This window comes from Drosophila takahashii, chromosome 3L (genome assembly GCF_030179915.1).
Source record: "Drosophila takahashii strain IR98-3 E-12201 chromosome 3L, DtakHiC1v2, whole genome shotgun sequence".
Lineage (NCBI taxonomy): Eukaryota > Metazoa > Arthropoda > Insecta > Diptera > Drosophilidae > Drosophila > Drosophila takahashii.
In genome coordinates this window covers 1,135,890-1,163,389 of record NC_091680.1, presented here as the reverse complement: position 1 = coordinate 1,163,389, position 27,500 = coordinate 1,135,890, and the positions used below count along the sequence as shown (strand labels likewise).

Sequence of the window (27,500 nt, the reverse complement as noted above, 5' to 3'; positions counted from 1 at the left end):
CCTAAGGGCCATTTTACCTGGGAAAATGGGAAAACCCAAACCCCTAATGACAAAGGCGGCGGCTGCGTGAGAAAACTCGCTCGTCCATGGAATTCTGGTATGGTATAGGGTATGGTACTATCATCCACCTTATTGTTCTGGTAATTCGTTGCACTTGTTTACATGGGAAATGCTTTTCCAGCTACTTGTCTTCAGGTAGTTACCAATAATTCTGGTAGTTTCTAGTAGTAATCCCCCCTCCCCAGAAGAAAAATCCATTCGTATTGATTGATTTTTAATATTTTTTAATTTTTGCAATTTATTAAGAGCTAATTTTTGTTTTTCTTTCTTTTTTAGATATATATTTTTTCGCATCATCATCAAATGTTTTTTCTTGTTTTTCTTTTACATCATGATAGAGTGTTTATACCATCGAAATGGGAACAAATAATGTTTGTAATTTCGATTGCGGATCATAAATCATAATTAAAAAATCGCATAATTATGCTAAAAAAACACTTTGTACAAAGTATGCTACAGATCACAGAACATATATTAATATATATTTATAGGTTTTAGTGTATATCTGGTAATTATTATAATGCATTATACGTTAATTCGATTACAAAAAAAGAGGAAAACGATCCAAGGGACTCGGAAAAACTACAAAATGAGGTGTGTGTGTTTTCTTTTGTTTTCTGCGTGTGAGTGAAAATTAGTGCCTGGAAATGAGAACTTTCTCAAGACTTAAACACTAAACGTATCCTCGATCGATATATAAATTAATGATTTTGAATGTGTGTGCTGCTGAGTTGGTTGTTGTTCTTGTTATTTATTGGCTGTGGCTAATCAATAATAGGAAAAGTTCTTCATTGATTAAAATTAATAGGAAAATCATTTGGATAGAAATCATACAAAATTAAACGTAATTCCAGTTTTGTTGCCTGTGCATTTATCTTTTGTTTTATTTTATTGCTGATCTCTGTTTGCTTTGCATTAGTAACATTTTTTTCTTGCGTTGTTTTTAAACCAAAACAAAACTAAAATTAGGAAAACAAAAATATATATGTGCTTTAGTTTAATTTCAAGCGTTAAAGGAAAAATTAAATTGTTTAAAGCTTTGCCAAGTTCTCTTCTTCTTATTTCATTCATTCTTAAGCGCCATCCTAGTGTTTAATGTTTAATTAATAATCATAATCATAATGTTTACTTGCTTACGATGCTCTAATGCTAGGTTTTTGTGTTGTTGTGTTTCTTTCTTGTTGTTTATTAAATGTTTAAACTAAACTCTGTCGAGCCAGAAGCGAGATCTCATTTCCCGCGGATTTTCATCCCGGGAAAGGAGACTTTGAAGAGATGCGCCTGGACTGCAGTTTTCTTGAGAGTTTCACACGTTATTTAATATGCGGAGATCTTCACACGAAGGTTGCGAGTGGAGTTTTGACTGTACTTTAATTATGCATTTAGTTAATAAGTTTATATAGGTTCCGTGGGTTTTCCCGGCTTACGACTGCCTGCTGTCTTTCTCCGCATTCAGTGGCTAAAAAGAGAGAGAAGGGGGAAATTCCAATTAGTATTTTAAATGTATGGGTGATTGAAGTACAATAATTTGTTTATTAGCTGTGTTTATTTCGCCATTCTATGTTATCAATTAATTCTCTGTTCTACTGATTGTTTTGCTTTTTTCTACATTTTGTTTTGGGACACTCGATGAGAGGATAGGATGATGATGATGTCGATGAGTCGAGGGGATGAGGCAATAAAGAGGCGCCAAGAAAATCAAACGAGCTGTCACTGAGCTTTTGCTTTGTACTTATTTGAGTTCTTAGACACTGGGAAAAATAAGGTTTTATAGAAAATCTATTTTAAAAAGATTTTAGAAGTTTTTATAAAATTCTTATATTTTTTTATATAAACTCTGGGATGTTCTTTTAGTGAAATATTTAATATTCCCCAGTTGAATATAACCGAGATCTATAAGATATGTGATTTTTCCCCAGTGTCTTATGTTCTCTTCCTCTCTTTTTCCTACTCTTACTGCGAGGGGGCGGGTATTCAGAGGGGGCAGGATCCGTGGGGGGAATACAATGTAGAAAGCGACCGACTGGCGACTGGCGCACAGCTGCGCGAAAAAAAAAAATAATTCAGAAAAAAGAAACAGCAAAAACAACAGAAAACAACCCACAGAGAGAACATTTTGAACACGTGCATTTCTTTTTACAGTTTTCTGAGTGCCCCCATGTGTTTTCGAATGTGTGTGTGCGTGTTTTCGAAAGAATTCTCAGATTGTTGTTGTTGTTGAGGTGGTGACACATCATACAAACACAAAAAAATATATATGTTTGTGGGTTGCAGATGTTTAGCAACAAAAATAAAAAGAATTACGCACCAAATATCAGAAAACGACCTACGCAACGAGTTCAAATCCACCCATAAAACTCGAGCCCTTCGCTGTAAAATGGAAAAAAGGGTTTCCACCTTCATAATTAATCAACAATTGACCATCGAAAAATTAATAACACCTGACGGCGGCCACCCAGTCGAACATTTGTTCGAAAAACCCATTGAAAAAAGCTTTTTGAACCTGTTTTTACGTAGGTCTTAAACAAATTTTTTCGCCAGCATCATTAATAACCCAAAAAGAGAAGAAAAGAAGCTGAGCGCTAATGAAGTAAGGCAAAAAGACGAAATAAAATATAAATACGAAGACTGATGATTCCCCAATTTCAAATTCCGTTTTCAAGCTCGCATGTGCGTGTGTGTGTGTATGTGAAATAAATTTAAGTATCTGCAGGTGTTCATTTAAAACATCACAACAACAGAAAAAGGCCGCGAGAAAAAAAATTAACAGCTACGTATAGGCAACACACAAAAGTAAGAAAACGATGGCGACAACAACCGCAAAACCCATACAATCGCCTGAGAGAAGACAGTCTGTGAAATGTCTATAAAAACGAAATGAATTTTTTTTTGGGTGAAGATGTAGGGGGTAAAGTCGGGGGAAGGTCGGCGCAGATTTATTGTTGTCGAAAGCCCAGTAAAGAATTTTCTCAAGATTCGCCAGAGAAATGGGCATCGTCCTTACGAAAAACCGAACAACTCACACAAACATTTGTCAATCGCCTTATGAATGAGGTCACTCTCGCAAAACAAAAACAAGTAAAACCCAAACACTTTGACACTCAATTGTCTCCTATATTTGCAATGCAAATGTCAAACAGCTGCGGTCAAAATAATGGCACTCAACGAAAACCCAAAAAAAACTGCGGTCATAAATGGGGTTTATACCACTTTGGATATGGTTTTCCTTATCTTTGGTTTATGACTTAATTGCTGGGAGTTTTTAAAACTCATAAAATCTACAAGATTGCCTTGAAATTATTTTAGTTTTCATTTACAAAATGTGGTTTTTTTAAATCCTAAGATTTGTAACCCTGTTTTGGATTCTTATTATAAAACGGATAAAAATATCAACATTTCTAAAGTAGTTTTCATTTTATAAAGCTTCTCATAATACTTCTTTAATTTTTTCTACTTTCTTGAGGTAAGCTACATTATAATCTATTTTTTAGAGCTCAAAACTTTTCTTGTAATTCCCTGATTTTTTCCATCTATTATTTCGACCTCCGCTGTGCTCATCTGCCCACTTCCTATTTTAATATTTTAGCAATTTATTTCTCAACTCACCGTTGCTAAACTGTTGGACAGTTGCTGCTGTGATTGCAGTTGTTGCTGCTGCAGTTGCAGTTGCTGTTGCTGTTGCTGCTGCAGTTGCTGCTGTTGCGGATGAGCGGGCGCCACGAGGGTGTTGGGCGTTTGGCGATCGGCGAGCGGGAGACGGGCGGCGGGACTAGAGACTTTCGCCGGCTGTTCGGCGGCTAAACGCTGGGCTAGGATATCTGCGTCCACTTCCGTTTCCGCATCGGCATCCTCCACATCCGCATCCTCCATGTCGCTGTCCTCGTCCTCGTGCAGACCATTTACCGCCGTCAAAGCGGCCGCCGCATCGAAGTTTCCCATCTCGGGATGCGTTTCCAGTTCCGTCTGCAGATCGCAAATATAATCGATGACGTGCTGGATAATCTCTAGTTTGGTCAACTTTCTATTCTTGGGCATGAAGGGCACCAGATCCTTGAGCTTGGACAGGTACATCTTCATCTCGGCATTCTCCCCATCGCCGCGATGCGTGGGGTGGCGCGAGATGCGCCCGCTGGCATTCAAGGCCGGCATTCCGGAGGCACCTGTCTGGCAAACGGCCGTCAGGGACTTCATTCTCGAGATGATCGCTTTACGCTCCTTGAGTAGAATCTTGGCGGTTATTACACGGTCGTACCGGATTACTTGCGAGTATACTTTTTATTTTAGTTTTGATTTGGGCTTAGATTTGGCTTTATGTGCGCTCACTTCACTTTGATTTTTTGTAGTAGTTTAGCTCACTCTCTTTCTCTGTCGAAGTTCGAAACGAAACACTTTAATCCAGCGTGTTTTTCTGCGTTTGCGTTTTCGATTTCTATATCTTTTTCAGCGAAAAGTCGGCACACGAATGAGTGGTTCTCGCTCAGAGCGACCGCTTTTATACTCCCCCGAACGTGGGATATATATGATTACCCACCCGAAGAGCGCCGAATAGGCGGAGTCTTTGCTCTCGGCTTTCGTCGGCTGGAGAGAGTGGGGTGGTTGGAGAGAAGGAGAGCAGGAGAGACAGAGAAAGCGCGAGAGAGAGAGGGCGAGAGGCTGGGGAAAGTGCCTTCGCCTGTCGAGAATCCACCATGTGGATATTGTGGATATACTACGACCACGACTTGAACCCGGAATTTTGGAGAGGAGCAATATAGAGTTTTCAAAAGGGTTCTTGGGACTTTCAGAGGTTTTTGTGGAGGGTCTGCAATTAAGGAGAAAAATGTCTTTTTCAATATCAACAGTTGAATCTTTAAAATTCAACATGAGAATGAAATACATTTCAAGAGGGGAATTGTAGAGTTTTCAAAGGTCTTTCAGTTTTTGGAGAATTTGTGGATTTTAATTAAATAACATACCATGGTGATGAGCATACAAATTCAAACCGAAGTTCATCTTTGGAGAGGAAACTGTAAGAGTGGAGAATACACCACCTTTAGAAGACCCCACACTTAAGGAACCCAAGTTACTGGAAAGGGGAAAATGTAGAGCTTGAAAGATCAGAAAAAATATGATGAAATAGGTCTATTTTTTTTTATTTGAAATTTATTTTAATGTCTATTCCGTAATATCCAGTCTTTGGGGGAAAAGAATCTCATTTTTGAAAACAGGATAATAAGGAATATTATGTTGAAAACATCTAATGAATTTAAGAATTAAATAAACTCAGTTAAACAACACTATCTTGCGAATACCTCAAGTTCCAAACTCTATATCTCATAGGTTCCAAAACCCGTGAGCCCCAACATCCAACCAGTTGACTTCCACTTCAAGACCTTAATTCTCAACAAACGAATAAAATCCAACTTGCTTTACCACAAAATCCAATCCACAAGATCCAATCTAAATCCCGAAACTACATGGGTAGACTTTTGTGGATAGGTACCACAATTTCCCCTGCAATCCCACCACTGTCCACATATATTCACCTCTGTAGACCCGGCTTGCGAGTTGCTCTCCCGAAAAGTCTCCAATAAATCGGAAAAATCTCCACAAGATGCAGTATGCTCGGGTTTTTCAAGGAGGGGAAATGTTTTTGTGATTGGTCGGCTGCCTTTCTCAGCTAAACTGAGAAAATACGAACATTAATTCTCGCTCAATAATTTTCCAACTCTCCGGATCTCTCTCATTTGATTGCAATGTTTGTTTTTCTTTTTTTCTTCTCATTCTTTGTGAATGAGCATGAAAATGAATGAAAAGTGTTTTGTGGGAAAAGGAGGTTCCACAATCAACACAAAAAGTCGAAAAAAAGACAATGCGAGCGGCTCAACGAGGGCTTGATTAATTACGGAATGAATATTAAATTTATTCATGGGTAAATTAGATTGAAATCTGCGAAGGATGGGAAAATCTCGTTTATAATGTTAGAAAAAATGTATAGAAACAAAATATAGAAAACACATTAAAATAATACAGTAAACAATATAACAAATTTTCAGTTTTATGTTGAATTTTAAAGAGTCCTTAGATAAACATAACCATGCATCTAAAATCAATAAAAATCTTTCTAAATATGCATGTAAAATTTCCATACCAATTCACAACTGGAAAGATTAAACGGTAGTCTTCCAATTTGTCATATTAATTTCCGAGAAAGATAAGCTCTCCTCGCCGCTATTCAATAGAAAACCAGTCGTTATCAATGGATTAACCAAATTCTTATTAACGAGTTTCCCAAGCAGCCAAATCGAAGCGCTCGGCTTATCTGAATCTTATCTTAATTTGGGTCTACGACATCTTGAACACTCATAAGTGTTCGAGGCGCCTCCCGACTTCTCTCCCACTCCATCAGCCATCGAAGAAGTTGCAGGGTTTCTGGGCAAGAAATTCACGATCATATTACACACACATGATAGGCCGACGACGAACCGAACCGAACCCATTGAGGAAATTGTGGAAATTTTCATTGAAAATGAGCGGGCGCGTCGTTGTTTGTGAAAAACGACACGTCTCTGGTTATCGTCTGCGTTAGAAATGCTTTTGGTTTTTATAAGGCTGAACCGAATGGGAGATATATGAATGAATACACAGAAAGCTTCCATTTATTTTTCTTGGGCTCCCGTGCCTTTAATTACCGCGGTCCATTTGCAAGTTTCCCTGGAAACGCAGGCCCAGGAATGTCCCGAGAAATATTCCTGGAAATCGACAAGGCGACAAGGTGTTGCATGAAATACAACAGAAATATCCATGTTCCATGTCGAAAAACTAAACTCGAAAATAACGAAAAAATGCTGGCAAAAACCTCCACACAGTTCAAATTTCCCCGGGGAGCAGCGAGCACAAGGGTAAAAAATACCGATCATAATTTTATGACTCCAGCGCGGCCACGACTTCTCGAGATGAGATGAGGTTGAGATTTCCCCGTCTTCCGCGGGAGATTTCAGGAGACTGGAACTGAAACGGAGCTTACTTTACGACTTGCGAGTGTTTCGCCTGAATGACAAATGAGCAGCGCCGCCGAAGAACCAACAACAGGTTAAAAGCAGCATAAAATCTGCAAGAAAATACTATAAATCCATGGAAATGCAGAATTTAAATACCCTTCGGTCTCGATGAAAAATCAATTAAAATCTGTAGTTTATTCTTTACATTATCATATACTATAATACTAAAATTCATTTTAGTCTTGCAATATTTGAGATACGAATTTCTATTATAAAGAAGTGGCTAAAAAACTCAAAAATTCCGATCTGCATATTTTAATTTAAAATATTTTTTTATAGCTGTATAGCTTTGATACGATGATGATATAATATCCAATAGACCTTTCAGTTCGATATAAATGACACAATTTGGTTAAGTTAAGCATAATTCATTATTAAGTTGACAGAAACGAGCTGTTTTTAGCTATATCTTAACTATCTTGGCATAATGTAAGCCATATATTTATTTAAATACCCATTTAAAGTGTATTAAAAATAAAGAGAGGATGGCAGAGATATTTGCAAGCCATAGAAACCTTGTTGAGGATGCGATGAAGATGAGGATCACATGTCAATCAGCGGGCGGGCACTTGCGGTGGAGCAACTGGTAGGTTTTTTTTGTTTTGGGGAAGGGGTAGGATTTTTTTATATATATATGATGGGATGGGGGGAACCCGAAGTATCCGAGAGATGGCGTTGCAGATATGCAGCCGCATGCCGCGCCGCGTGCATTGCATGTTGAAATCCAATACCCGTCACTCAGATACCCCCCTTAGCTTCGCGGATCCCGAGTCTCCCCAATCTCCAATACGATCCGATCCGATCCCCATTGAAATCCCAGTCCCAGCCGAACTGATTCCATTCCAATCCCAGCTGAGGACATCTAGTTGCCATTAAAGGGGTGCTCTGCCCTGTCACTCTCCGGTGACATCCCATTAATGATTTCGCCTTGGAATTCGGAATTCGGAACCGTTTTCGTTTCGCTGCACCGATAAAAAATTTATTTTAAGTTTTTGAAGAGATCGATTAAAAATATAATAAAAAACCATTTATTATTATTTGTTTATTATTTGTTTTATATCTATTTTGTGCCGAATATATTATTTCATCAATACAATAATAAATAATATCCCAAGTTCTAGCTGTATTTGATGGAACAACATATTTTTCCCAGTTTCTTTTAATTATTTATATTTTATTTTAAATACAATGTTTTCTTAGTTACATTTGTGAAATTCAAATTTATTTTTGGGCCGATAATATTATATCGACAAAATTCCAAGTTTTAGCTGCCTTTATACGAACCACATATTTTCTTATCATTTATTTTTCAGTGTCGTTTATTTATAAACATATTTTGCATATGGCCAGCGATGATGATTGGCGATTGCTGATCCAAGATCCAAGATCCGAGATCCCAGTTGGAGCCAAGGCTCCTTGCCTCGCACTTTATTTCACTTTGGCCGCATCCGGCCTCTGCCCATGGTATTTTTTTCAGGTTTGTTTAACTTGTTGTTGTCCGTACGGTAACTGAATACTAATTTCTTGGCAAAAAATCGAGAAATAAAAAACGTTTCATTGAGGCGTCGATGATCGCTGAGCTTTTGTTTACTTACTTCACTCCCGTCCCCTATTTTCCCTTTCTCTGTGCGAAACAATAAACTCAATTGCGTGGGAATGGGAACTGAAACAGAAATTGTTTTTATTGTTTACGCATGCGAATAAATGCAGAGCTTAGCTGAATTCCAGAATCGTAATGAGCCGATCGATAAGCTTATGGGTTTTGAGATAGTGTAGGTCCCAAGACTAATCCGTTTATCCTTACAAATAAAGTAACCATATACAGTTGTCCAATAATGAATTTATTTCAATTAACATTTTTTAATTACAAGAATTCGTCTATCAATAATTGGTTTTTAGCACAAATGTTTTAATAAGATAGATTTCGTGGCTTAGTTGTACAAGCTTCTTCAAATTTTATAAACATTTCGTGGATTTTTGGGTTTTTGAGGATCTGTACTTCCTCTTTCGATACAATCATGTCATCTTACCCATTGATTTCCTTTTGAAGTTCTGTACTAGTCGACGCTTTCTCTTCCTCTTCCGAGGATGAACTACTGGCATATAACTCATAAAAATCTCCATTATCGGAATTCGTTGAAGCAAAAGTGCCCAAATGTACGGGCACCAAGCCCGACGCTTTCTCTTCCTCTTCCGAGAATGAACTACTGGCATTTAACTCATCAAAAGCTCCATTATCAGAATTCGTTGGAGCACAAGTGCCCAAATGTACGGCCACCAAGGCAAAAACCAAAACAATCTGGAAAATATTTTAAAAAATTAATAGACGAACACTTTTTAAGATCGTTCCACTTACCAGTACTTTCATTGCGGTTGAATTTTCGAATGAACTAAAGCTGCAAAATGTTCGTATTTATAGGCAAATCAGAGGATGTCATACAATTCTCAGAATTCAGATTGCATTTCTATAATAAATGGAAGATCAGAATGGTCACAATTTTTAAATCTATTCTGCTTAATTCCAGTTTGTTTTTAAATTACTTTCGTGGTTTTTCCGTAATTATTCTTATCTTAAAGATGAGTGCTAAAATTTTTTATGACTCACTTATTATTCCAAATTCAGTCATTGAAATAAAATGGCAAATGTTAAAATGTTAAACTGTACCATGCTATTATCTCAGATTTGAAGAAATTTTCCATGAACAATCTTCTTAAGAAAATTCTTATCTGTTGCATATTACTGGGAATATTTTTATGATTTTATATTTATGGCCGACAAAAATGTCATGCCTCTGAGTTTCAAGAAATATGCAACAAAATATAATGGACACATATATAATTCAAGAAATTTATAATGGAAATTCTTAAGAATCTATTTAAATAATCTGTTGAATATATATTTTTTTTAATGCGGAGAAAAATTGGTTGGTAATAGTCAATAAAAACATCTATAAAAATGTTGTTTATTATTCTTTGTTTAAAAAACATTGAAATAAAAATTGGTATAAAAAATCCTTTCGCTAAATACTTGTGTTCTAGAATTGTAAAGTCAACCATTGCCGTCCAACAAGAAACATACACAGGGCAACAAAATTGCTACATAAATTCTACCCATGGAAGCCAAATATGAGTCGACACATTGAAAACGAACTACTTGAGGATAAAACAAACCCAAAACAAGCGGAAAACCAAACTACAACTCAAACTCAAGGAAAATTCGAACTCTTCAAATACTACACTAGAAAAAAATAAATTATAAAATGCCATCTAAAAATGGGACGAAATTAGACAGGACAAAAATTAATAAGGACCATATTTTCCTAAGGGAAAAATATTATTTTTTAAAAGATTTTGATAAGCCCAGGAAAATGTTTCATCCAGTGCCTTTCGCCAAAACTGAAACAGAAGTGAAAACGGCGGCAGAAGGCAAATGAACTGCTGTCACAATAACCCCAGCCCAGTTGTTAGGGTAAAAAGGACACTCGGCGACAAAAGGAGCACAAAGGACTAACAGCATATCGATGGAAGCCAAAATGCGAATGGGAATTGTGCAGCCGGCCTTTCGAAAGAAAGAGACGGGAAAATAATGAGTAAGGGAGAGGGATGTATGTAGTGTGTGTCAACCAGGTGAACAGATCAGATGCGATTAGGGATTATTATGCTATTACGCAGGATACGATTAACAATGCTCCTCGCCAGGCAACAAAAACAACAACTGCGCCGCACGCCGTCACATATGCTACAAAACATATTTCGCTCCCTTTTGGATATGGAAAGTATACGTAGGTATACCTCTCTTCATATATGGTTAGGCAAATGTGCGCTGTATTTTTTGCTACCCTAATTGAGTGGAAAAACGGCAGTTGGAGGGCAGTTGGGCAATGCATCGCATCTGCAGGATAACTCAGGAGGTACTATATGGAATGCTATGCCAGAAATCGACGGCTGCCTTTATTTGAACTGCATTTTACCGTTCCGCCACACCGGGCTTTTTTCACTTTCACCCGTGTTAATTGCGAGCAGCTGAGGTGAGGGAAAATTACAAGTAAATATGGCATTCAAAATTGATCATGGAATGGAATGTCCACATTCCATGAATATGTGGTTGATAAGGATATGATTTGAAGGATCTTAATATATGGTTAATGTAAACAAGCTACTGATAAATATATTAAATATAAATATTATTTTAACATTATTATTATATTATATTTTTAAGGAGTTTTCGAAATATTTAATATGGAAAAGAGTAATTGTTGTTGGATTTAGAAGTGTTCTTAGAATTTATTTTTAATAATAAAATATTTTTCATTTAGATTTTATAATCAATTAATTTAATTTTAAGAAACATTAAACCTTCATATATTATCTTAATTTTAAAAAACAGTTTTGTGATAATAATATTACATTTAATTATAAATTAACATTATTTCTAACAAAATTCTCAATTTTCAAGCGTAAAGATATTTTGTTTTCATATAATATTGCACTTCTATATTTCTTTGTCCTAGTGAACATGATATTTTTTCTGCCACCATCTTAAGGCAATATTTGTCAGGATAATTGAAACCTATTTGTATCTGCAGAAGGTGCTTGAATTGGGTTCACAAAGAGCAGAGATGCCTATCCGGGAGTAGTTATCCTCATTAGTCGGGCGACAGACGAATTCTCGGCTCTGTCTAGACGGTAATAATGGCCAGGGTTTCAGCATTATAGGCTTGCCAAAAGTGAGACATTTGGCTGGTGCAACTTCATTACTACCTGCGATGTGCAGCCGCCTCTTGGCACAAATATTATGGCCACAATCCGCTCTTCTGGTCACAACACCCATTTCCCATTCCCTCGCTCTTTTTTTCGCACAAAATCTCAGCAGGTGGTCAAAACCCACGGATTCTCGTGTGTGTTTGGTTTGGTTTTTGTTTCGGCCTCGTCAATTTGTCGCCAGTTGCTAATTGCTTACATTTTCCTTCGGCTGCTGCTGCTGCTGTTGTTTTTATTTTTAAGTTAAGAAATGATCGAGCCAAGCCGGGAAGGCCACTTGGCCACTTGTCATATCGGGGATGATGGATGGGCTCTGGGTCTCGGTCCTCGGTGTCGTGCGGTGGCAAATGGCTTCTTGAGCCGCTTAAGTCCGCAAAAGAGCCCAAAAGTGGCCTCCTCCTGATGACTTCTTCCCGATAGCCCACTCGAAAACAGGGGCTAAGCTGATGTCTCAACCGAAGGTAATCACTCCTCGCCGAGAGAAGGTAATCCTGGTGGCCCTGGCTCGGGTCCCTTGATAAAGTATTTTGTAGCTCTTAATTTAAGAACTCCATTAGGTCAAATAATTTGGCACTCAGTACGGTACTAAAATTCCTAAAGTTGAATCATATAATTTCGTTTATTATTTTTTAATTTTATTTACAAGATTTATGTAATGAATATATATTTCTTTAATTATTTTTGCCTTTAATAATGATATTATATATTTTTTTGGGGAATTCATTGGGCCCTCTTATAGGAACTTACTAAAAATAATTAAACACCATCTAGTAAGTTAAAGTACCCATATTATTTCACAACAATTTGCAATGCTTACTCAATTCGAACACTCTAAATGGAAATTGACGCTGCGATATTCCAAGCAGAGTGGCGCAGTGGAAGCGTGCTGGGCCCATAACCCAGAGGTCCGAGGATCGAAACCTTGCTCTGCTATGTGTTGAGAATTTTTTTTTTAAGAAAAAGTAAATCTTTAAATTTAAATTTAAAGGGAAAAATACAAACTCAAATGTTCAGACTCTCAACAAAATGTATTTATTTCATTTTTATCGTCGATAATGTAAATAGATAAGTACTAAAGTGAATGTACTTTTGGCTTTGGAAAACTCTTGGGAAAAATATACTTCCAGGTACTGCGCTTTTCACGGTTTCCCAAAGAAGGATAAGGATCCTCTGGTACGGAGTTTGACTTTTGGGTTGCTAAGACATCTTCTATAGTTGCACCTTCCATGATATGCCGCTTAGGACGGATGTCGTATGGGGGATTTGCTGCTGAGGTTTCCCGGTTATGACGGATTTCGGTTGGGGAATTTGGTTTAAAAATCATTCCACGCAATGTAGCACATGTCCCCAGATGGACAGCCATCAAGGTGAAAAGAAAAACTACCTGTAAGTAAAACCACAAGTTAATATTATAATATTCCAAACTTTTTACAACAAAATATTTCGGGACCCCTTCTACTCACCAGCAATTTCATTGTGATCGATGTTTCGAATGAGCTGATTCTGCAAAACGATTCGTACTTATAGGCACATCAGAGTGCGATGCGCATAATTTCTTGGAATAGTCATAAAATAATAATGACTAATATCTTTGACACATAAACATTTCTCTAATCTAATGAGAGCAGCTAAAAAGTACAGTGCAAAATTTTAAATTAGTCTTTAGCATGGAAATCATGGGTTTTTCCTAAAAAAAACAGAATACTTTGCAATCTTAAGTACCAGAATATTCCCGAATTTCGTGGTTTTTATACCCGTTACTACAACAGAGAGTTTATCGACCATTGAAAAGTTATGAGCAAGTACTGCATTTTCATAGAACGCTTGTTTTTTCGAAGGAAAAGAGAAATGTTGAAATCTAAAAGCAAAAAAAAAACAATGTTTGGACTTGGATTCAAATGTATTTAATTAATTTTTATTTGTCAATAACGTACAAGAAACAAGGTCGGATCAAGAGGAATTCGGGGATCCACCTGCTTCCGCCAGGTATTTCGCTTTTGACGGTAATCCAAAGGAGGATAAAGCTGTTCTGGGTTCTGGGGTACGAAGACTGGCTTTTGGGTATCGAAGGCAGGTGCTGAATGGTGATGCTCAAGACGCCTACCGAATGGGCGACGTGATCCAAAGGTATTCCGGAACTCACGGAACTCAGATTCGAAAGGGGACATTTCTCCGTAGACATGACAAGTCCCTAGATGGACAGCCATCAAGGTAAAAAGCAAAACCACCTGTTAATAAAATCAGAAATTAATATTAATAATATTGCTCACATCGCCTTAAACTCACCAGAAATTGCATTGCGATCGAATGTTTCGAATGAATTGAATCTGCAAAACGATTCGTATTTATAGGCAAATCAGAATGCAATTTTTGTCTATACATTTCTTGGAATAATAATGACTCATATCTGAGGCTCTTAAACATTTTTCTAATCTAAAGAGCATAAAAATGTTTATAGACATATTATCATATAGCAGCTAAAAAGTACAGTGCAAAATTTATGATTATTATATAACATATTTAACCTACCTCATTAATCATGGGTTTTTCCTAAAAAATACAGATATAATATTTCAATCTCAAAAACTTGCATTTTAATTTCTAAGCAATGAGAAAAGGTCAAAAATTTCCCAGGGAAATGTCAAAAGCTAGGGGAAAATCTCAGAGGCCCACATAAATCTTTTGACCATCTATGCGGGTTTGGGTTTTGAGTTGTGAGTTCAGAACTCGGGGTTCTCCTTCTTTATCAGCTGCCCAGTTTGCGATGCCAAAATGCGAGGAGCAGATATCACACAGCTGCTCTAGGCATTCCACGCACATGTCCACGATCCCATTGAGATTTCATCCGTTTCTTTTTCTGATTCTGGGGTTAAATCGAGGAGAAGGCGGTGGCCATGTGCTGCTCCTCACATGCCATAAAAATGATGAGGCGAACTGGTTGCCAGCCGTCTATTGAAGTCGCTGTTTTGTGATAATAATATTACATTTAATTATAAATTAACATTATTTCTAACAAAATTCTCAATTTTCAAGCGTAAAGATATTTTGTTTTCATATAATATTGCACTTCTATATTTCTTTGTCCTAGTGAACATGATATTTTTTCTGCCACCATCTTAAGGCAATATTTGTCAGGATAATTGAAACCTATTTGTATCTGCAGAAGGTGCTTGAATTGGGTTCACAAAGAGCAGAGATGCCTATCCGGGAGTAGTTATCCTCATTAGTCGGGCGACAGACGAATTCTCGGCTCTGTCTAGACGGTAATAATGGCCAGGGTTTCAGCATTATAGGCTTGCCAAAAGTGAGACATTTGGCTGGTGCAACTTCATTACTACCTGCGATGTGCAGCCGCCTCTTGGCACAAATATTATGGCCACAATCCGCTCTTCTGGTCACAACACCCATTTCCCATTCCCTCGCTCTTTTTTTCGCACAAAATCTCAGCAGGTGGTCAAAACCCACGGATTCTCGTGTGTGTTTGGTTTGGTTTTTGTTTCGGCCTCGTCAATTTGTCGCCAGTTGCTAATTGCTTACATTTTCCTTCGGCTGCTGCTGCTGCTGTTGTTTTTATTTTTAAGTTAAGAAATGATCGAGCCAAGCCGGGAAGGCCACTTGGCCACTTGTCATATCGGGGATGATGGATGGGCTCTGGGTCTCGGTCCTCGGTGTCGTGCGGTGGCAAATGGCTTCTTGAGCCGCTTAAGTCCGCAAAAGAGCCCAAAAGTGGCCTCCTCCTGATGACTTCTTCCCGATAGCCCACTCGAAAACAGGGGCTAAGCTGATGTCTCAACCGAAGGTAATCACTCCTCGCCGAGAGAAGGTAATCCTGGTGGCCCTGGCTCGGGTCCCTTGATAAAGTATTTTGTAGCTCTTAATTTAAGAACTCCATTAGGTCAAATAATTTGGCACTCAGTACGGTACTAAAATTCCTAAAGTTGAATCATATAATTTCGTTTATTATTTTTTAATTTTATTTACAAGATTTATGTAATGAATATATATTTCTTTAATTATTTTTGCCTTTAATAATGATATTATATATTTTTTTGGGGAATTCATTGGGCCCTCTTATAGGAACTTACTAAAAATAATTAAACACCATCTAGTAAGTTAAAGTACCCATATTATTTCACAACAATTTGCAATGCTTACTCAATTCGAACACTCTAAATGGAAATTGACGCTGCGATATTCCAAGCAGAGTGGCGCAGTGGAAGCGTGCTGGGCCCATAACCCAGAGGTCCGAGGATCGAAACCTTGCTCTGCTATGTGTTGAGAATTTTTTTTTTAAGAAAAAGTAAATCTTTAAATTTAAATTTAAAGGGAAAAATACAAACTCAAATGTTCAGACTCTCAACAAAATGTATTTATTTCATTTTTATCGTCGATAATGTAAATAGATAAGTACTAAAGTGAATGTACTTTTGGCTTTGGAAAACTCTTGGGAAAAATATACTTCCAGGTACTGCGCTTTTCACGGTTTCCCAAAGAAGGATAAGGATCCTCTGGTACGGAGTTTGACTTTTGGGTTGCTAAGACATCTTCTATAGTTGCACCTTCCATGATATGCCGCTTAGGACGGATGTCGTATGGGGGATTTGCTGCTGAGGTTTCCCGGTTATGACGGATTTCGGTTGGGGAATTTGGTTTAAAAATCATTCCACGCAATGTAGCACATGTCCCCAGATGGACAGCCATCAAGGTGAAAAGAAAAACTACCTGTAAGTAAAACCACAAGTTAATATTATAATATTCCAAACTTTTTACAACAAAATATTTCGGGACCCCTTCTACTCACCAGCAATTTCATTGTGATCGATGTTTCGAATGAGCTGATTCTGCAAAACGATTCGTACTTATAGGCACATCAGAGTGCGATGCGCATAATTTCTTGGAATAGTCATAAAATAATAATGACTAATATCTTTGACACATAAACATTTCTCTAATCTAATGAGAGCAGCTAAAAAGTACAGTGCAAAATTTTAAATTAGTCTTTAGCATGGAAATCATGGGTTTTTCCTAAAAAAAACAGAATACTTTGCAATCTTAAGTACCAGAATATTCCCGAATTTCGTGGTTTTTATACCCGTTACTACAACAGAGAGTTTATCGACCATTGAAAAGTTATGAGCAAGTACTGCATTTTCATAGAACGCTTGTTTTTTCGAAGGAAAAGAGAAATGTTGAAATCTAAAAGCAAAAAAAAAACAATGTTTGGACTTGGATTCAAATGTATTTAATTAATTTTTATTTGTCAATAACGTACAAGAAACAAGGTCGGATCAAGAGGAATTCGGGGATCCACCTGCTTCCGCCAGGTATTTCGCTTTTGACGGTAATCCAAAGGAGGATAAAGCTGTTCTGGGTTCTGGGGTACGAAGACTGGCTTTTGGGTATCGAAGGCAGGTGCTGAATGGTGATGCTCAAGACGCCTACCGAATGGGCGACGTGATCCAAAGGTATTCCGGAACTCACGGAACTCAGATTCGAAAGGGGACATTTCTCCGTAGACATGACAAGTCCCTAGATGGACAGCCATCAAGGTAAAAAGCAAAACCACCTGTTAATAAAATCAGAAATTAATATTAATAATATTGCTCACATCGCCTTAAACTCACCAGAAATTGCATTGCGATCGAATGTTTCGAATGAATTGAATCTGCAAAACGATTCGTATTTATAGGCAAATCAGAATGCAATTTTTGTCTATACATTTCTTGGAATAATAATGACTCATATCTGAGGCTCTTAAACATTTTTCTAATCTAAAGAGCATAAAAATGTTTATAGACATATTATCATATAGCAGCTAAAAAGTACAGTGCAAAATTTATGATTATTATATAACATATTTAACCTACCTCATTAATCATGGGTTTTTCCTAAAAAATACAGATATAATATTTCAATCTCAAAAACTTGCATTTTAATTTCTAAGCAATGAGAAAAGGTCAAAAATTTCCCAGGGAAATGTCAAAAGCTAGGGGAAAATCTCAGAGGCCCACATAAATCTTTTGACCATCTATGCGGGTTTGGGTTTTGAGTTGTGAGTTCAGAACTCGGGGTTCTCCTTCTTTATCAGCTGCCCAGTTTGCGATGCCAAAATGCGAGGAGCAGATATCACACAGCTGCTCTAGGCATTCCACGCACATGTCCACGATCCCATTGAGATTTCATCCGTTTCTTTTTCTGATTCTGGGGTTAAATCGAGGAGAAGGCGGTGGCCATGTGCTGCTCCTCACATGCCATAAAAATGATGAGGCGAACTGGTTGCCAGCCGTCTATTGAAGTCGCTGTTTTTCTTCGTTTTGATGTGGATTCCGCTCTATAAAAGACTGATAGTCGCCAAATGTTGGGAAAAAGCAGCTACATAAATAAAAAACTATAACCCTATTTAACTATTTTTTAATACAAAATTCGTAAATGTCTTTCTCCTAAATTTAAATTTTCCAACAAAAAATATGTGTATTTTCTGATACAACTCAAAACTTTTTAGAAATTTACATTAAAATGTTCAATTTTTTTTAATTTATAGAACATTTTTCTAACTATAAGAATTGTACTCTAATCTTCAGGAATGAATCGATTTTCGCGTAAACCTACCTGCTCTATTTTTTTTAAATTCAGTATGATTTTTTTATGAGGGTGGCCAAGCAAAATATTCATAAGGATTTTAACAGTATTAAGACAAAATGTCTAGTAAAAATGTATATTTTGATAGATAATATGTCAGTCACCATAGGTTTTATCCACTTTTTAAAGAAAACTCTTTTTTTAAACTCAATTTTAAAGGATATTCTTCATTTTTCAATACTATTTATCTCTAAAACCTAAAGTATTGCCTTTCTGCATCCTATAAAACCTGGCATATGTGCCTTGAAAATAGCCTAGCTGGCATTTCTGATGCCCGAGTGCCGGCTGCATTGCATGTGTGATCGGGAATCGGGGAACCGGGGATTCGGGGATCTGGAATCGGGAATCGGGGCGAGGAAAGCGCACACATGTGAGTAAGTGACGTGGACAGCTGGGAGGATGAGGCTGAGGCCCTGCCGAGGGGGTTGGGAGGCGGTTAAGTAGGGAGGGTGAAAGGCAGGCAGAGAAAAACAAAGGCAAGCCGAACCGAAACCGAAACGTCCTTGCCCCGCAGCAGGAAGCTACATATGCGCAATCATAAAAAAAAAACTTGAACGATCGACACGTGTGCAGAATTTCCGCGCAAAAACGAAGAAAAAGGAAAAAAGGAAATGTGGAAATGTGGAAATGTATCGCACATGTTGGATGGATGCAGAGCATTCCCAGACCGAGATATCGATACATATATATAAATCCCCTAGGCAGCTGTTCCAAGTTGGCCACCAAAAACGGTAGCCGTGCAACTTTCTATGCCCATGCAATCAAATCGCACAGCAAAACGCACCGCAAAACGAGGGAAGTTGGGAGGCTGCTGCTGAATGAGAAGTTGGGAAGTGGCCGCTGAAGTTGAAGTTGAGGCACTGCAGCCAAGCAGCTGCCAATGCCGATGGACGAATGGACGACGGCCTGGCTGCCTGACTTTCATTAGCATTTCTAACGGCCAACGCAGCTGGCAAAGACGAACTCCAAAACCAAACAGATGCTGCCTCCGAGTGAGTAGCCCCTGGATGCCGAATACTGGACGCGAACTGGATCGATCCGAGACGACATCGCCAGGCGGCCAGCGGGACAAGGTGAAATCTGTCCAGGTGCACTGGGAAAAAAGAGGGATTAAGGAGAAATTAGAAGGGTAAACTCAGCGAGCTACACAGAAAAAAAAATGGGCAAAAAATAAGATTGATATGTGCTGGTCAATTTTATATTTTTTAAAGATCAAGTTAATCATTTTGATTTGACTAAAGTTTATGTCTATCTTACTTTACATTATTATCCAAAAAATGCTACATTACATATCGATTTTTTTAGTCGTTTATTAAAAATGCAATTTTCCTAAATGCGTTGAAATTTTCTGGCTGAAATCATTGTACCCCCTGGAAGGGTTCAAAATAAGTTGCATGGTCAGTGGAAACACTAGCTTCCGCTGCGGGCTCTTCCGTCGTATTCCAATTCTTTTTAGACGCATTAAAAACATTACGGCAATGAGCGTAGGAACCGAAAGGAATGCGAGCCGGCTTCCCAAAACACGAACGAGGACGGCAAAAATCAGTCAGGTTCCTGGGAGGATGTGCTCTTCCCAAATGAACAGACGCCAAGAAAAGCACTAGAAATTCCTGCAAAAAGAAATTCAAGTTAATATTAATGATCACTTGAAGGATCGGTTTCACTCACCAGCAACTTCATAGTGATTTCAGTTTCCAAAACTGAATGAACTAAATTTGGAAAGCGGCTCGTATTTATTAGAGCCCTGCATGGGTATACAAAATGGGTTATTTGGGAACCCAAACGAAATTTCAGGTCAAGTAGGTCAGGCTTTCTTTTAAAAATTTACCTACCCTATTTTCACAAATTTTTTGAAAGCAAATAAATAAATACTAGTATACAGAATAATGTAATGTAATATGAAAACTATTATTATAAATATTATTTTGTATGTTTATGGTTAAAATGTTTCATTTGTTGCTCTGTATCTGCAACTTGAAAATTTCTTTTCCACCACTTTACAAATATTTCTCGCAGTGCATTGCAGCAGCTGTACATTTGCCCGCTGGCTGCATTTGCGTTGGAAATATTTTTAATTGCTATTGGAATTTTTCCATGTGCGCCTCGTGGACATCTTTCATTCGCTAGCGGATTGCGGATGGCGGATTGCGGATTCGTGTGGGTTGCCAACGTTGCACATTGCAAGTGGCATGTTGCCAGTTGGCAGCGAACTGTATCGCAGCAGTTGGTCTGCAGCAGTTGCAGCATTTGCAGCAGCAACATCAACTGCGTGACAATTGTCCAGCAGCCGATATTGAATTCAATTAAAGCCGCTGGCCAAAAGCCGCTGACCTTTTGACATAATAACTGGCCACATTAGCAGCAATTGGCAGTGGTCAATTAACTTTTTTCTCCTGCCGCATTTTCGCTCTCTTTTCCCCCAGGTTTTCCCCTGGTTTTCCGCCACGCTTGTCGCGCTTTTCCTTATTTGCAACATTCATTGACACCTGCAATTGTGGAGTTGCAGGTTGCTGTTGTTGATGTTGCAGGTTGCTGCCGCAGTTGCCGGTGTTGCTGTCGTGTTCATGTTGCTGATTGGCAATCAATTTGTTGCCCGTTTTTATGATTCGCAGTGCGTCAATGTCAACTAACTGTTTTTCTACCGCTCTCTGGCAGTTGGTTATTTATTATGTTGTTGCTGTTGAACCAAGTTGCAATTAACACGGCAGCAACATGTGGCCATAACAATGGTCTAAAAGCAAATGTTGCATGTGGGTGTTGCTGTAGCCGTTGCAATGTTGCTGCTGTCGATTTGGTGGCGCGTGTTGCAGACGTGAAACGTCTACCGGTCTACACTGATAAAAAGCGTAATATGTTTATTCATTTTAAATATGAAAATATTACATTTAACGTTATAATATTTAAAATATTTAAAGAATAAACCATGTATGTAATATTTTCTACATTGATTTATATGTTTTCAAATTTAATCAACCAACTAAAATTGTTTTGTATAAAATATTGCGTTATTTTATTTAATTTAAATATTTAAAAAGAATTTTTGAATAAAAAATCCTGATATTTATGTTTACTATTCCATTTTTTTATTAGTGTACCGGTTTTCAAGTCAGCCCGTCAGCCAAACCCAGACATATGGCCAAGATAAGCGGCATAATTATGCAAATTTGTTATAACAATCAGCGGCAGCCACGGCAACAACAGCAACATTTTATGGCCAGCGTTAAATGCCGTCAACAGCAATTGCAATTCCTACTTCAATTGCCATTTATGGGCGTTAGAATCTAAGTTAGTACATAATCACTTGTGATAGTTTTTATTTATTTGCTTACATTTAAATATCCGACTGGTAGAGACTTTAACTTCCTTTTTGCTGAGCTCTTCTAGGACTCGAACAAAGCCTTCATAAATCGCTTTTGGGACCAGACCATAATAAACTTAAAACCTGCGACGGGGGAAAATTTGAATACAAACATTGACAATTGACGAAGTCTGTCTGGAGACATTGGGTAGCAACAAATCAATTGCAGTAGCACAAACAATCGCAGTCATATAACAACATACACTGGGGGAAAAAATTCTAAAGTTGGAACACTGATTTTTAAGGAGAAACTTAAAAAAATTATATTTCCTACTGACTGAAAATGTAATAAAATGTATATTCCGAAATTTTAACCTGTAAAAAGTCAACTCAAGAGCTTAGATTCATAAATCAATTTATTCAATTAATTGCTGCTACTAATTACTGCTGTACAATATAATATACGTGCATTATAATTGGTGTCGAACTCAGAAATATGTAGCCAGTGTTGTGGGTCCGTTCCGTATTCTCATTCAATTTTTGTAGGATCCGAAAGGATAGTCAACCTTTTGTCGGTGATGATGATTATGCGAGTATGGACCGCCAATATTACACTCTGTTTGGAAAGGAGGATATGCTATTCCCAGATGGACAGCCGCCAAGATCACTAGTAAAAATGCCTGCAAAAAGGAAATCAAGTTAATATTGATCATCCTTTGAAGGATCTGTTCTACTCACCAGCAACTTCATTGTGATTTTAGATTTAAAATTTAAATGTAGTAACTCTAGAAAAAGGTTCGTATTCATAGGCGAATCGGTCAGCGATGTGCTTGTGAGATTAACACAGGTTTATGGAAATTGAAGATGCATTTGGAATTGATAAGAACTTTGTTTATGATTTATTTGTTTCTGTTGGGAATTCCTAAGAATTTATTTTAATGTTTCTTTTTAGATATTTTTAAGTCATAGATTGTTTTTGGCAATAACATTTATTATTATTTAAAATTTGTTCTGTTTTTTAGTATTCAGAATTTTTTAAAGAGGAAATCATTCTTTCTCTGAGTGCCTTTGGTATTCAGATTCCTTAGTGGCTAGGCCTCGATCGCCGATCGCCGTTTGCCGTTCTGCATTCTGGCTGGTGACTACGCATGCATAAATGCCTTTATAATCATTTCGTTGAACAAAATTTAGACGTCACTTGGCTGTCAGTTGGGGTTTGATCGCCTGACGACTTGGACATGTGGAAGACTCCGAAGGAGCAACAACATCCGAGATGCGAGAGATCGGAGAATGGAGAGTCGGGGCACCAGATCATGTCCATATTTGCATTTTTGAAATGACACATGGAAATTTTCGTTGTTTTGCCTTTTCAAAAGCGAGCGGCCAACAGATTGACAGCAGCTGCAAGCTGATGACAACAGCAACATGAGACACAGCAGCAGCAGCAGCAACAATGGCCTGGAATGGTTAAGCGAAAGTCGTGCGCAAATCCGATCAGGCGACAGCATATGGATATGCTATATGGGATATGTGGGATATATAGCCAGAGATAATTGCTGTCGCATATTTTCCAACGTCCACTTGTTGTCGCCGACGAACAGCAGCAGCAGCAGCGGCAGCATTGCAGACACAGCAGCAACATGTGTTGCTCTCGGCTCGTTTGGCCGGCTGCCTTTTGCAACTAGCAAACCGGCAATCGTCCGGCTGTGCAAATATTTGGAACTTCCCCCGATAGGAAGTTCCATTATGGTTTATCATCGTTATTTAGCACATGTTATCCATGCATTGCGCTCCACTGTGCGACCAAGTTCAATGTCTGGCACAGCAGCAACACCAACAGCAACAACAGCAATTTCAGTCAGCGAGAACCGAAAGCAAAAAGCAAATAAATGCATAAATGCGAGTGAAAAGCGTTCCAGAGAGAGATAGTATAGTTAAGTGATATGGGCACTTGAGAAATGCCCTGTAAAAAATACAGGTATAATATAATTGAAATATATCAATCGATAACACCTGAATATCTTGATATCATTTAATTTTAAATCATTTGGATTTTTATATTTACATTTTTTTGTACTATTATTATATTATCATCAATTGGGAATTTATAAAAAGATCATATCATTTAAAAACACAAATGGGTATCATGATCTTCCTAAATGTGTACTAAAAATATTGTATTTTATATTTTACTATAAATAATTTAATAAAATAATATTGACACTTTTAAAATGCCCTGTACAAATAGTTTTAATGGGTATTATTATAATAGTATTATTTCACAGATATCATAATATCTTTTGATTTTAAATCATTATTTAATATTTATATTTTTTAGATTTATTTCTAGAATACCTTTAATCATCAGAATAATACCATTTAAAATACTTTCCCATCTGTAAGCCAAGTGCAGTAATATAAAAACCGTTTTATATGGCCATCAAACATTGAGCACACCTTCTCCATATTTTCGAGAGAATTCCCGTCGAGAGAGACACGTTGGTAAAAGCCGAGAGAATCACATTCTCATTCTCTCCTACGCGAAGGCAATTGCCTCTTTTGTATGCTTAAAATCCCGCTGTTTGCTCAGTTTGCCGATAAAGACGCAGCCACATGGACATGCACAGGCTGATCTACGAGGTGAAGCAGCGACCGGCTCTCTGGGACTCGGCGCATCCGGACCACGCCAACCGCTCAGAGGCACAGCGCCTCTGGAACTCAGTGGCGGAGAACGTCGGGCTAGGGGGTGAGTTCACTGCGAGAAATTGCCCAGACATTAGAATTTTGATATGAAATGAAGGTGAAAACTATCATATTATTTATACAGTACATCTACAGATATCAATTGAATATTTTCCTAATATCAAAATTCCATTTAAAGATCAATAATATAATATCATATAATAATATACTATCAATAATATCAATTATTCAAATATTAATTGTACTATTTCGATGACAAAAAAAATATTAGCAAATAGAAAAATAATAGTTAACATTAATAATATAATAATATACTAAAATATTTCTAATATCAAAAATATTAAAATAACAATAAGATATTATTTTAAAATTTAAAAATAATATTTAAATGACAATATGATTTTAGAAAATATTTAAATAAGCTTTTAAATAAATTTTATTATTAAGGTAAATTTAGTATTACTTACTCATTAAAATTAATATCACTTTATTAATTAAAAGCTTCCGAAAAATATTTAAAAATTTTTTAAAATATAAGTTTTCTGTAAAATTGCCCCCATTTTTTTCTGTGCACTTTAAAAAGAGTGCATTGTTTACGTTCTCATTTTCTCAATCACATTATTGCCTCTGTGACTTTTTGCAGTGGAAGTGTGTCGCGGCAAGTGGAAAAATCTGCGTTGCAGTTATCGTCGCCAAAGCCGAAGTCGAAGTACACTCTCGCCCTCCGGTCACCAGTGGACATATGCGGAGGCTATGAGTTTTCTGGATGGTCAGGGGTCATTTATAAAGGAAAAGGAGGAAAGGGACAGCAGCAACAACGAGGAGGAGGAGGGAATATATGGAGGGGCACTGAAGAGCGAACCGGAGCGTCTGATTTCCCACTTTAAGGCAGAGCCAACTGCGATTGCCGACCAAATGGAGGCGGATAATGATGCCCTGATGCGGGAATTTCAAAGTGTGTCCACGCCGCAGGCCTTGAGAAGGCTCTCCGAGAATATTTCCCTGGCCTCTGCGGCGGCCGAGGAGCAGCTGCCCCCCAAAGCCGCCATTTACCCCACCGGAATATCCATAAATCCGAATTTAGGCTGTAAATTGAGCGAGGGAAGTGCCATGGCAGCCGCGGCGGCCAGTAGTTGTCACTGTGCCAAGCGGGTGGATGAGCAGGTCAACTTCCTGGAGAACCTGGAACGCGAGGAGCAGCAGCTGATGCAGTCCACCAGCCAGGATTTGGCCCGCTGCAAGAGCATCCTCCATGTGGGCGACTCCGACTACAACTACCTGATTAGCTTCCTGCCGCTGATGAAGCAAATGACGCCCATCCAGAATGTTTTCTTCAGGGCCAAAATGGGCGAGCTGCTGCTGCAGACAATGCAACAGCCGCCAGTGCAACACCCGCCGATGCAACAGCAGCAGCAGCCGCAGCAAACGCAACTGCAAAAGCAACCGCAGCAGCAACTGCAACAGCAGCCCTCGCAAATGTTGTTGAACCAACAGCAAATGGCCTTGGATCAGTCCCAAGTGAGCACCAGTTCCACAAATTGGAACTGAATCGAGGATTGGAACTAAACAAATGAGATATATATGTGTATAAACCCTATAAATGTACCGGACTGACAAGAAGAGAGCACCACAGTGCGCATGTCCAGTGCACAGTGGTCGCAAACCGCTGAGATTATTAAGGAATTTTATGATTTTATCATTGCCTTTAAAATTTTAAGTTTAAATAAATATAATATACTTTAACGATTTTATTAAAACAAACTGTGAGACTTTTTAATTTCCGGGGCTAACAAATTAATAAAGTAATTGAAAATAAGTGTTTTTGCTTATGACACTTCCTTTTTTAAAAATAATCAAAAACTTTTCACTAATTTTAATAAAATATATTAAAAAGATAATTTTTTCACTCAAAAATAAATATCGATATTTTCACAATATCGATTCGATAATATCGATATTTCAAGGGATAAATTATGAAATATCGAGAAATAGCAAGCTTAGAATTTAGTTTTACAGCAGACCATTTTTAAAATGCCAGTTTGGAAACTATATTTTATTTTTTTTTTACTTACTCATCAAAGCGTGAAAATACCTACACCCAGAAAAAAATCCGTTCGAAACGTTCAAAAATCAAGCCCAAACGGGGTCAAAAAGTGCGTAAGCCCGTTTGTTGTCAGTTCATGAACGCTTGTTCATAAAATTTGACCAAAATATTTGGCATGTTTTGCGAACGAATGGGGTCAGTTTTATAACATTTTGGGGTTAATTTGAGAACAAAAAGTTCATAAAAAAAACAAAAGTAAACAAGATTTCTGGACTTGCCACTTGCTGTTTTTACTGTGCGCCTGGTAGAGATGTATTTAATATTATTTTTTTTAGTGGTTGAATTATTTTTAATACATGTTATATTTTAGAATTTGTTGTTGTCATATAGTTTATTTATTATTAGAAGTACATATTAACATTAGAAATAATATTTTATTAAAACTTACGATTCACGACGTCCTCTCGCGGGCTCGAACCTGGGCTACTCTATGTCAAAGGCTGACGGTCTAACAGCTGGACCACGGAACCAATTTTTCAAGTACGGACAAACGGGGCACTAGACTTGCATGTTTTTCGGTCCGGGAAAGAAATAGTTTATGAACAGCGTTCGCAATTTCAGAACCATTGTTCATAATCTGACCACAATCGTTCAAAGCTCAACACTTTTCTGTGACGCGTTCATAATTTTACCAATAAGTTCATGATTTGACCCCGCGGCGTTCGTTTTTCATGAACGAAAAATAGCGAACGGATTGTTCGTAAATCAAGAAAAATGTTCTTGATTTTTTTCGTTCTTTTTTTTCTGGGTGTAGAGTGGTGAGTTTATTCATAAAAACAACTGACTTAATAACACAATAATAAGAAAGGTTGACATCCTTCAAAATTAATAAAAAATTGTTCAACAAAATTGCCATTAAAGAAGAGTTGCCTTCAACAACCGATGAAATTGATTT

General features: G+C 37.6%; 2 protein-coding genes and 2 non-coding genes across 4 annotated transcripts; 3 read left to right on the top strand and 1 right to left on the bottom strand.

The window, feature by feature from the left end:
* Positions 1-267: 267 nt before the first annotated feature.
* Positions 268-4,513, bottom strand: emc (Basic helix-loop-helix domain-containing extra-macrochaetae). The gene is made up of 2 exons (XM_017159556.3): positions 3,667-4,513; positions 268-1,519 (listed from the first exon to the last, which is right to left on the bottom strand). The coding sequence occupies exons 1-2, from the start codon at positions 4,249-4,251 to the stop codon at positions 1,484-1,486; spliced, it is 621 nt and encodes a 206-aa protein (XP_017015045.3). The 5' UTR covers positions 4,252-4,513; the 3' UTR covers positions 268-1,483.
* Positions 4,514-12,722: 8,209 nt separating this feature from the next.
* Positions 12,723-12,794, top strand: TRNAM-CAU (transfer RNA methionine (anticodon CAU)). The gene has a single exon. It is a non-coding gene; the product is annotated as a tRNA-Met (tRNA).
* Positions 12,795-16,060: 3,266 nt separating this feature from the next.
* On the top strand, positions 16,061-16,132 carry TRNAM-CAU (transfer RNA methionine (anticodon CAU)). The gene has a single exon. It is a non-coding gene; the product is annotated as a tRNA-Met (tRNA).
* An 8,011-nt stretch (positions 16,133-24,143) lies between these two features.
* hng3 (hinge3) lies at positions 24,144-26,317 on the top strand. Its single transcript, XM_017159545.3, has 2 exons — positions 24,144-24,544; positions 25,145-26,317. The coding sequence occupies exons 1-2, from the start codon at positions 24,412-24,414 to the stop codon at positions 26,047-26,049; spliced, it is 1,038 nt and encodes a 345-aa protein (XP_017015034.3). The 5' UTR covers positions 24,144-24,411; the 3' UTR covers positions 26,050-26,317.
* The last annotated feature ends 1,183 nt before the right edge of the window (positions 26,318-27,500 follow it).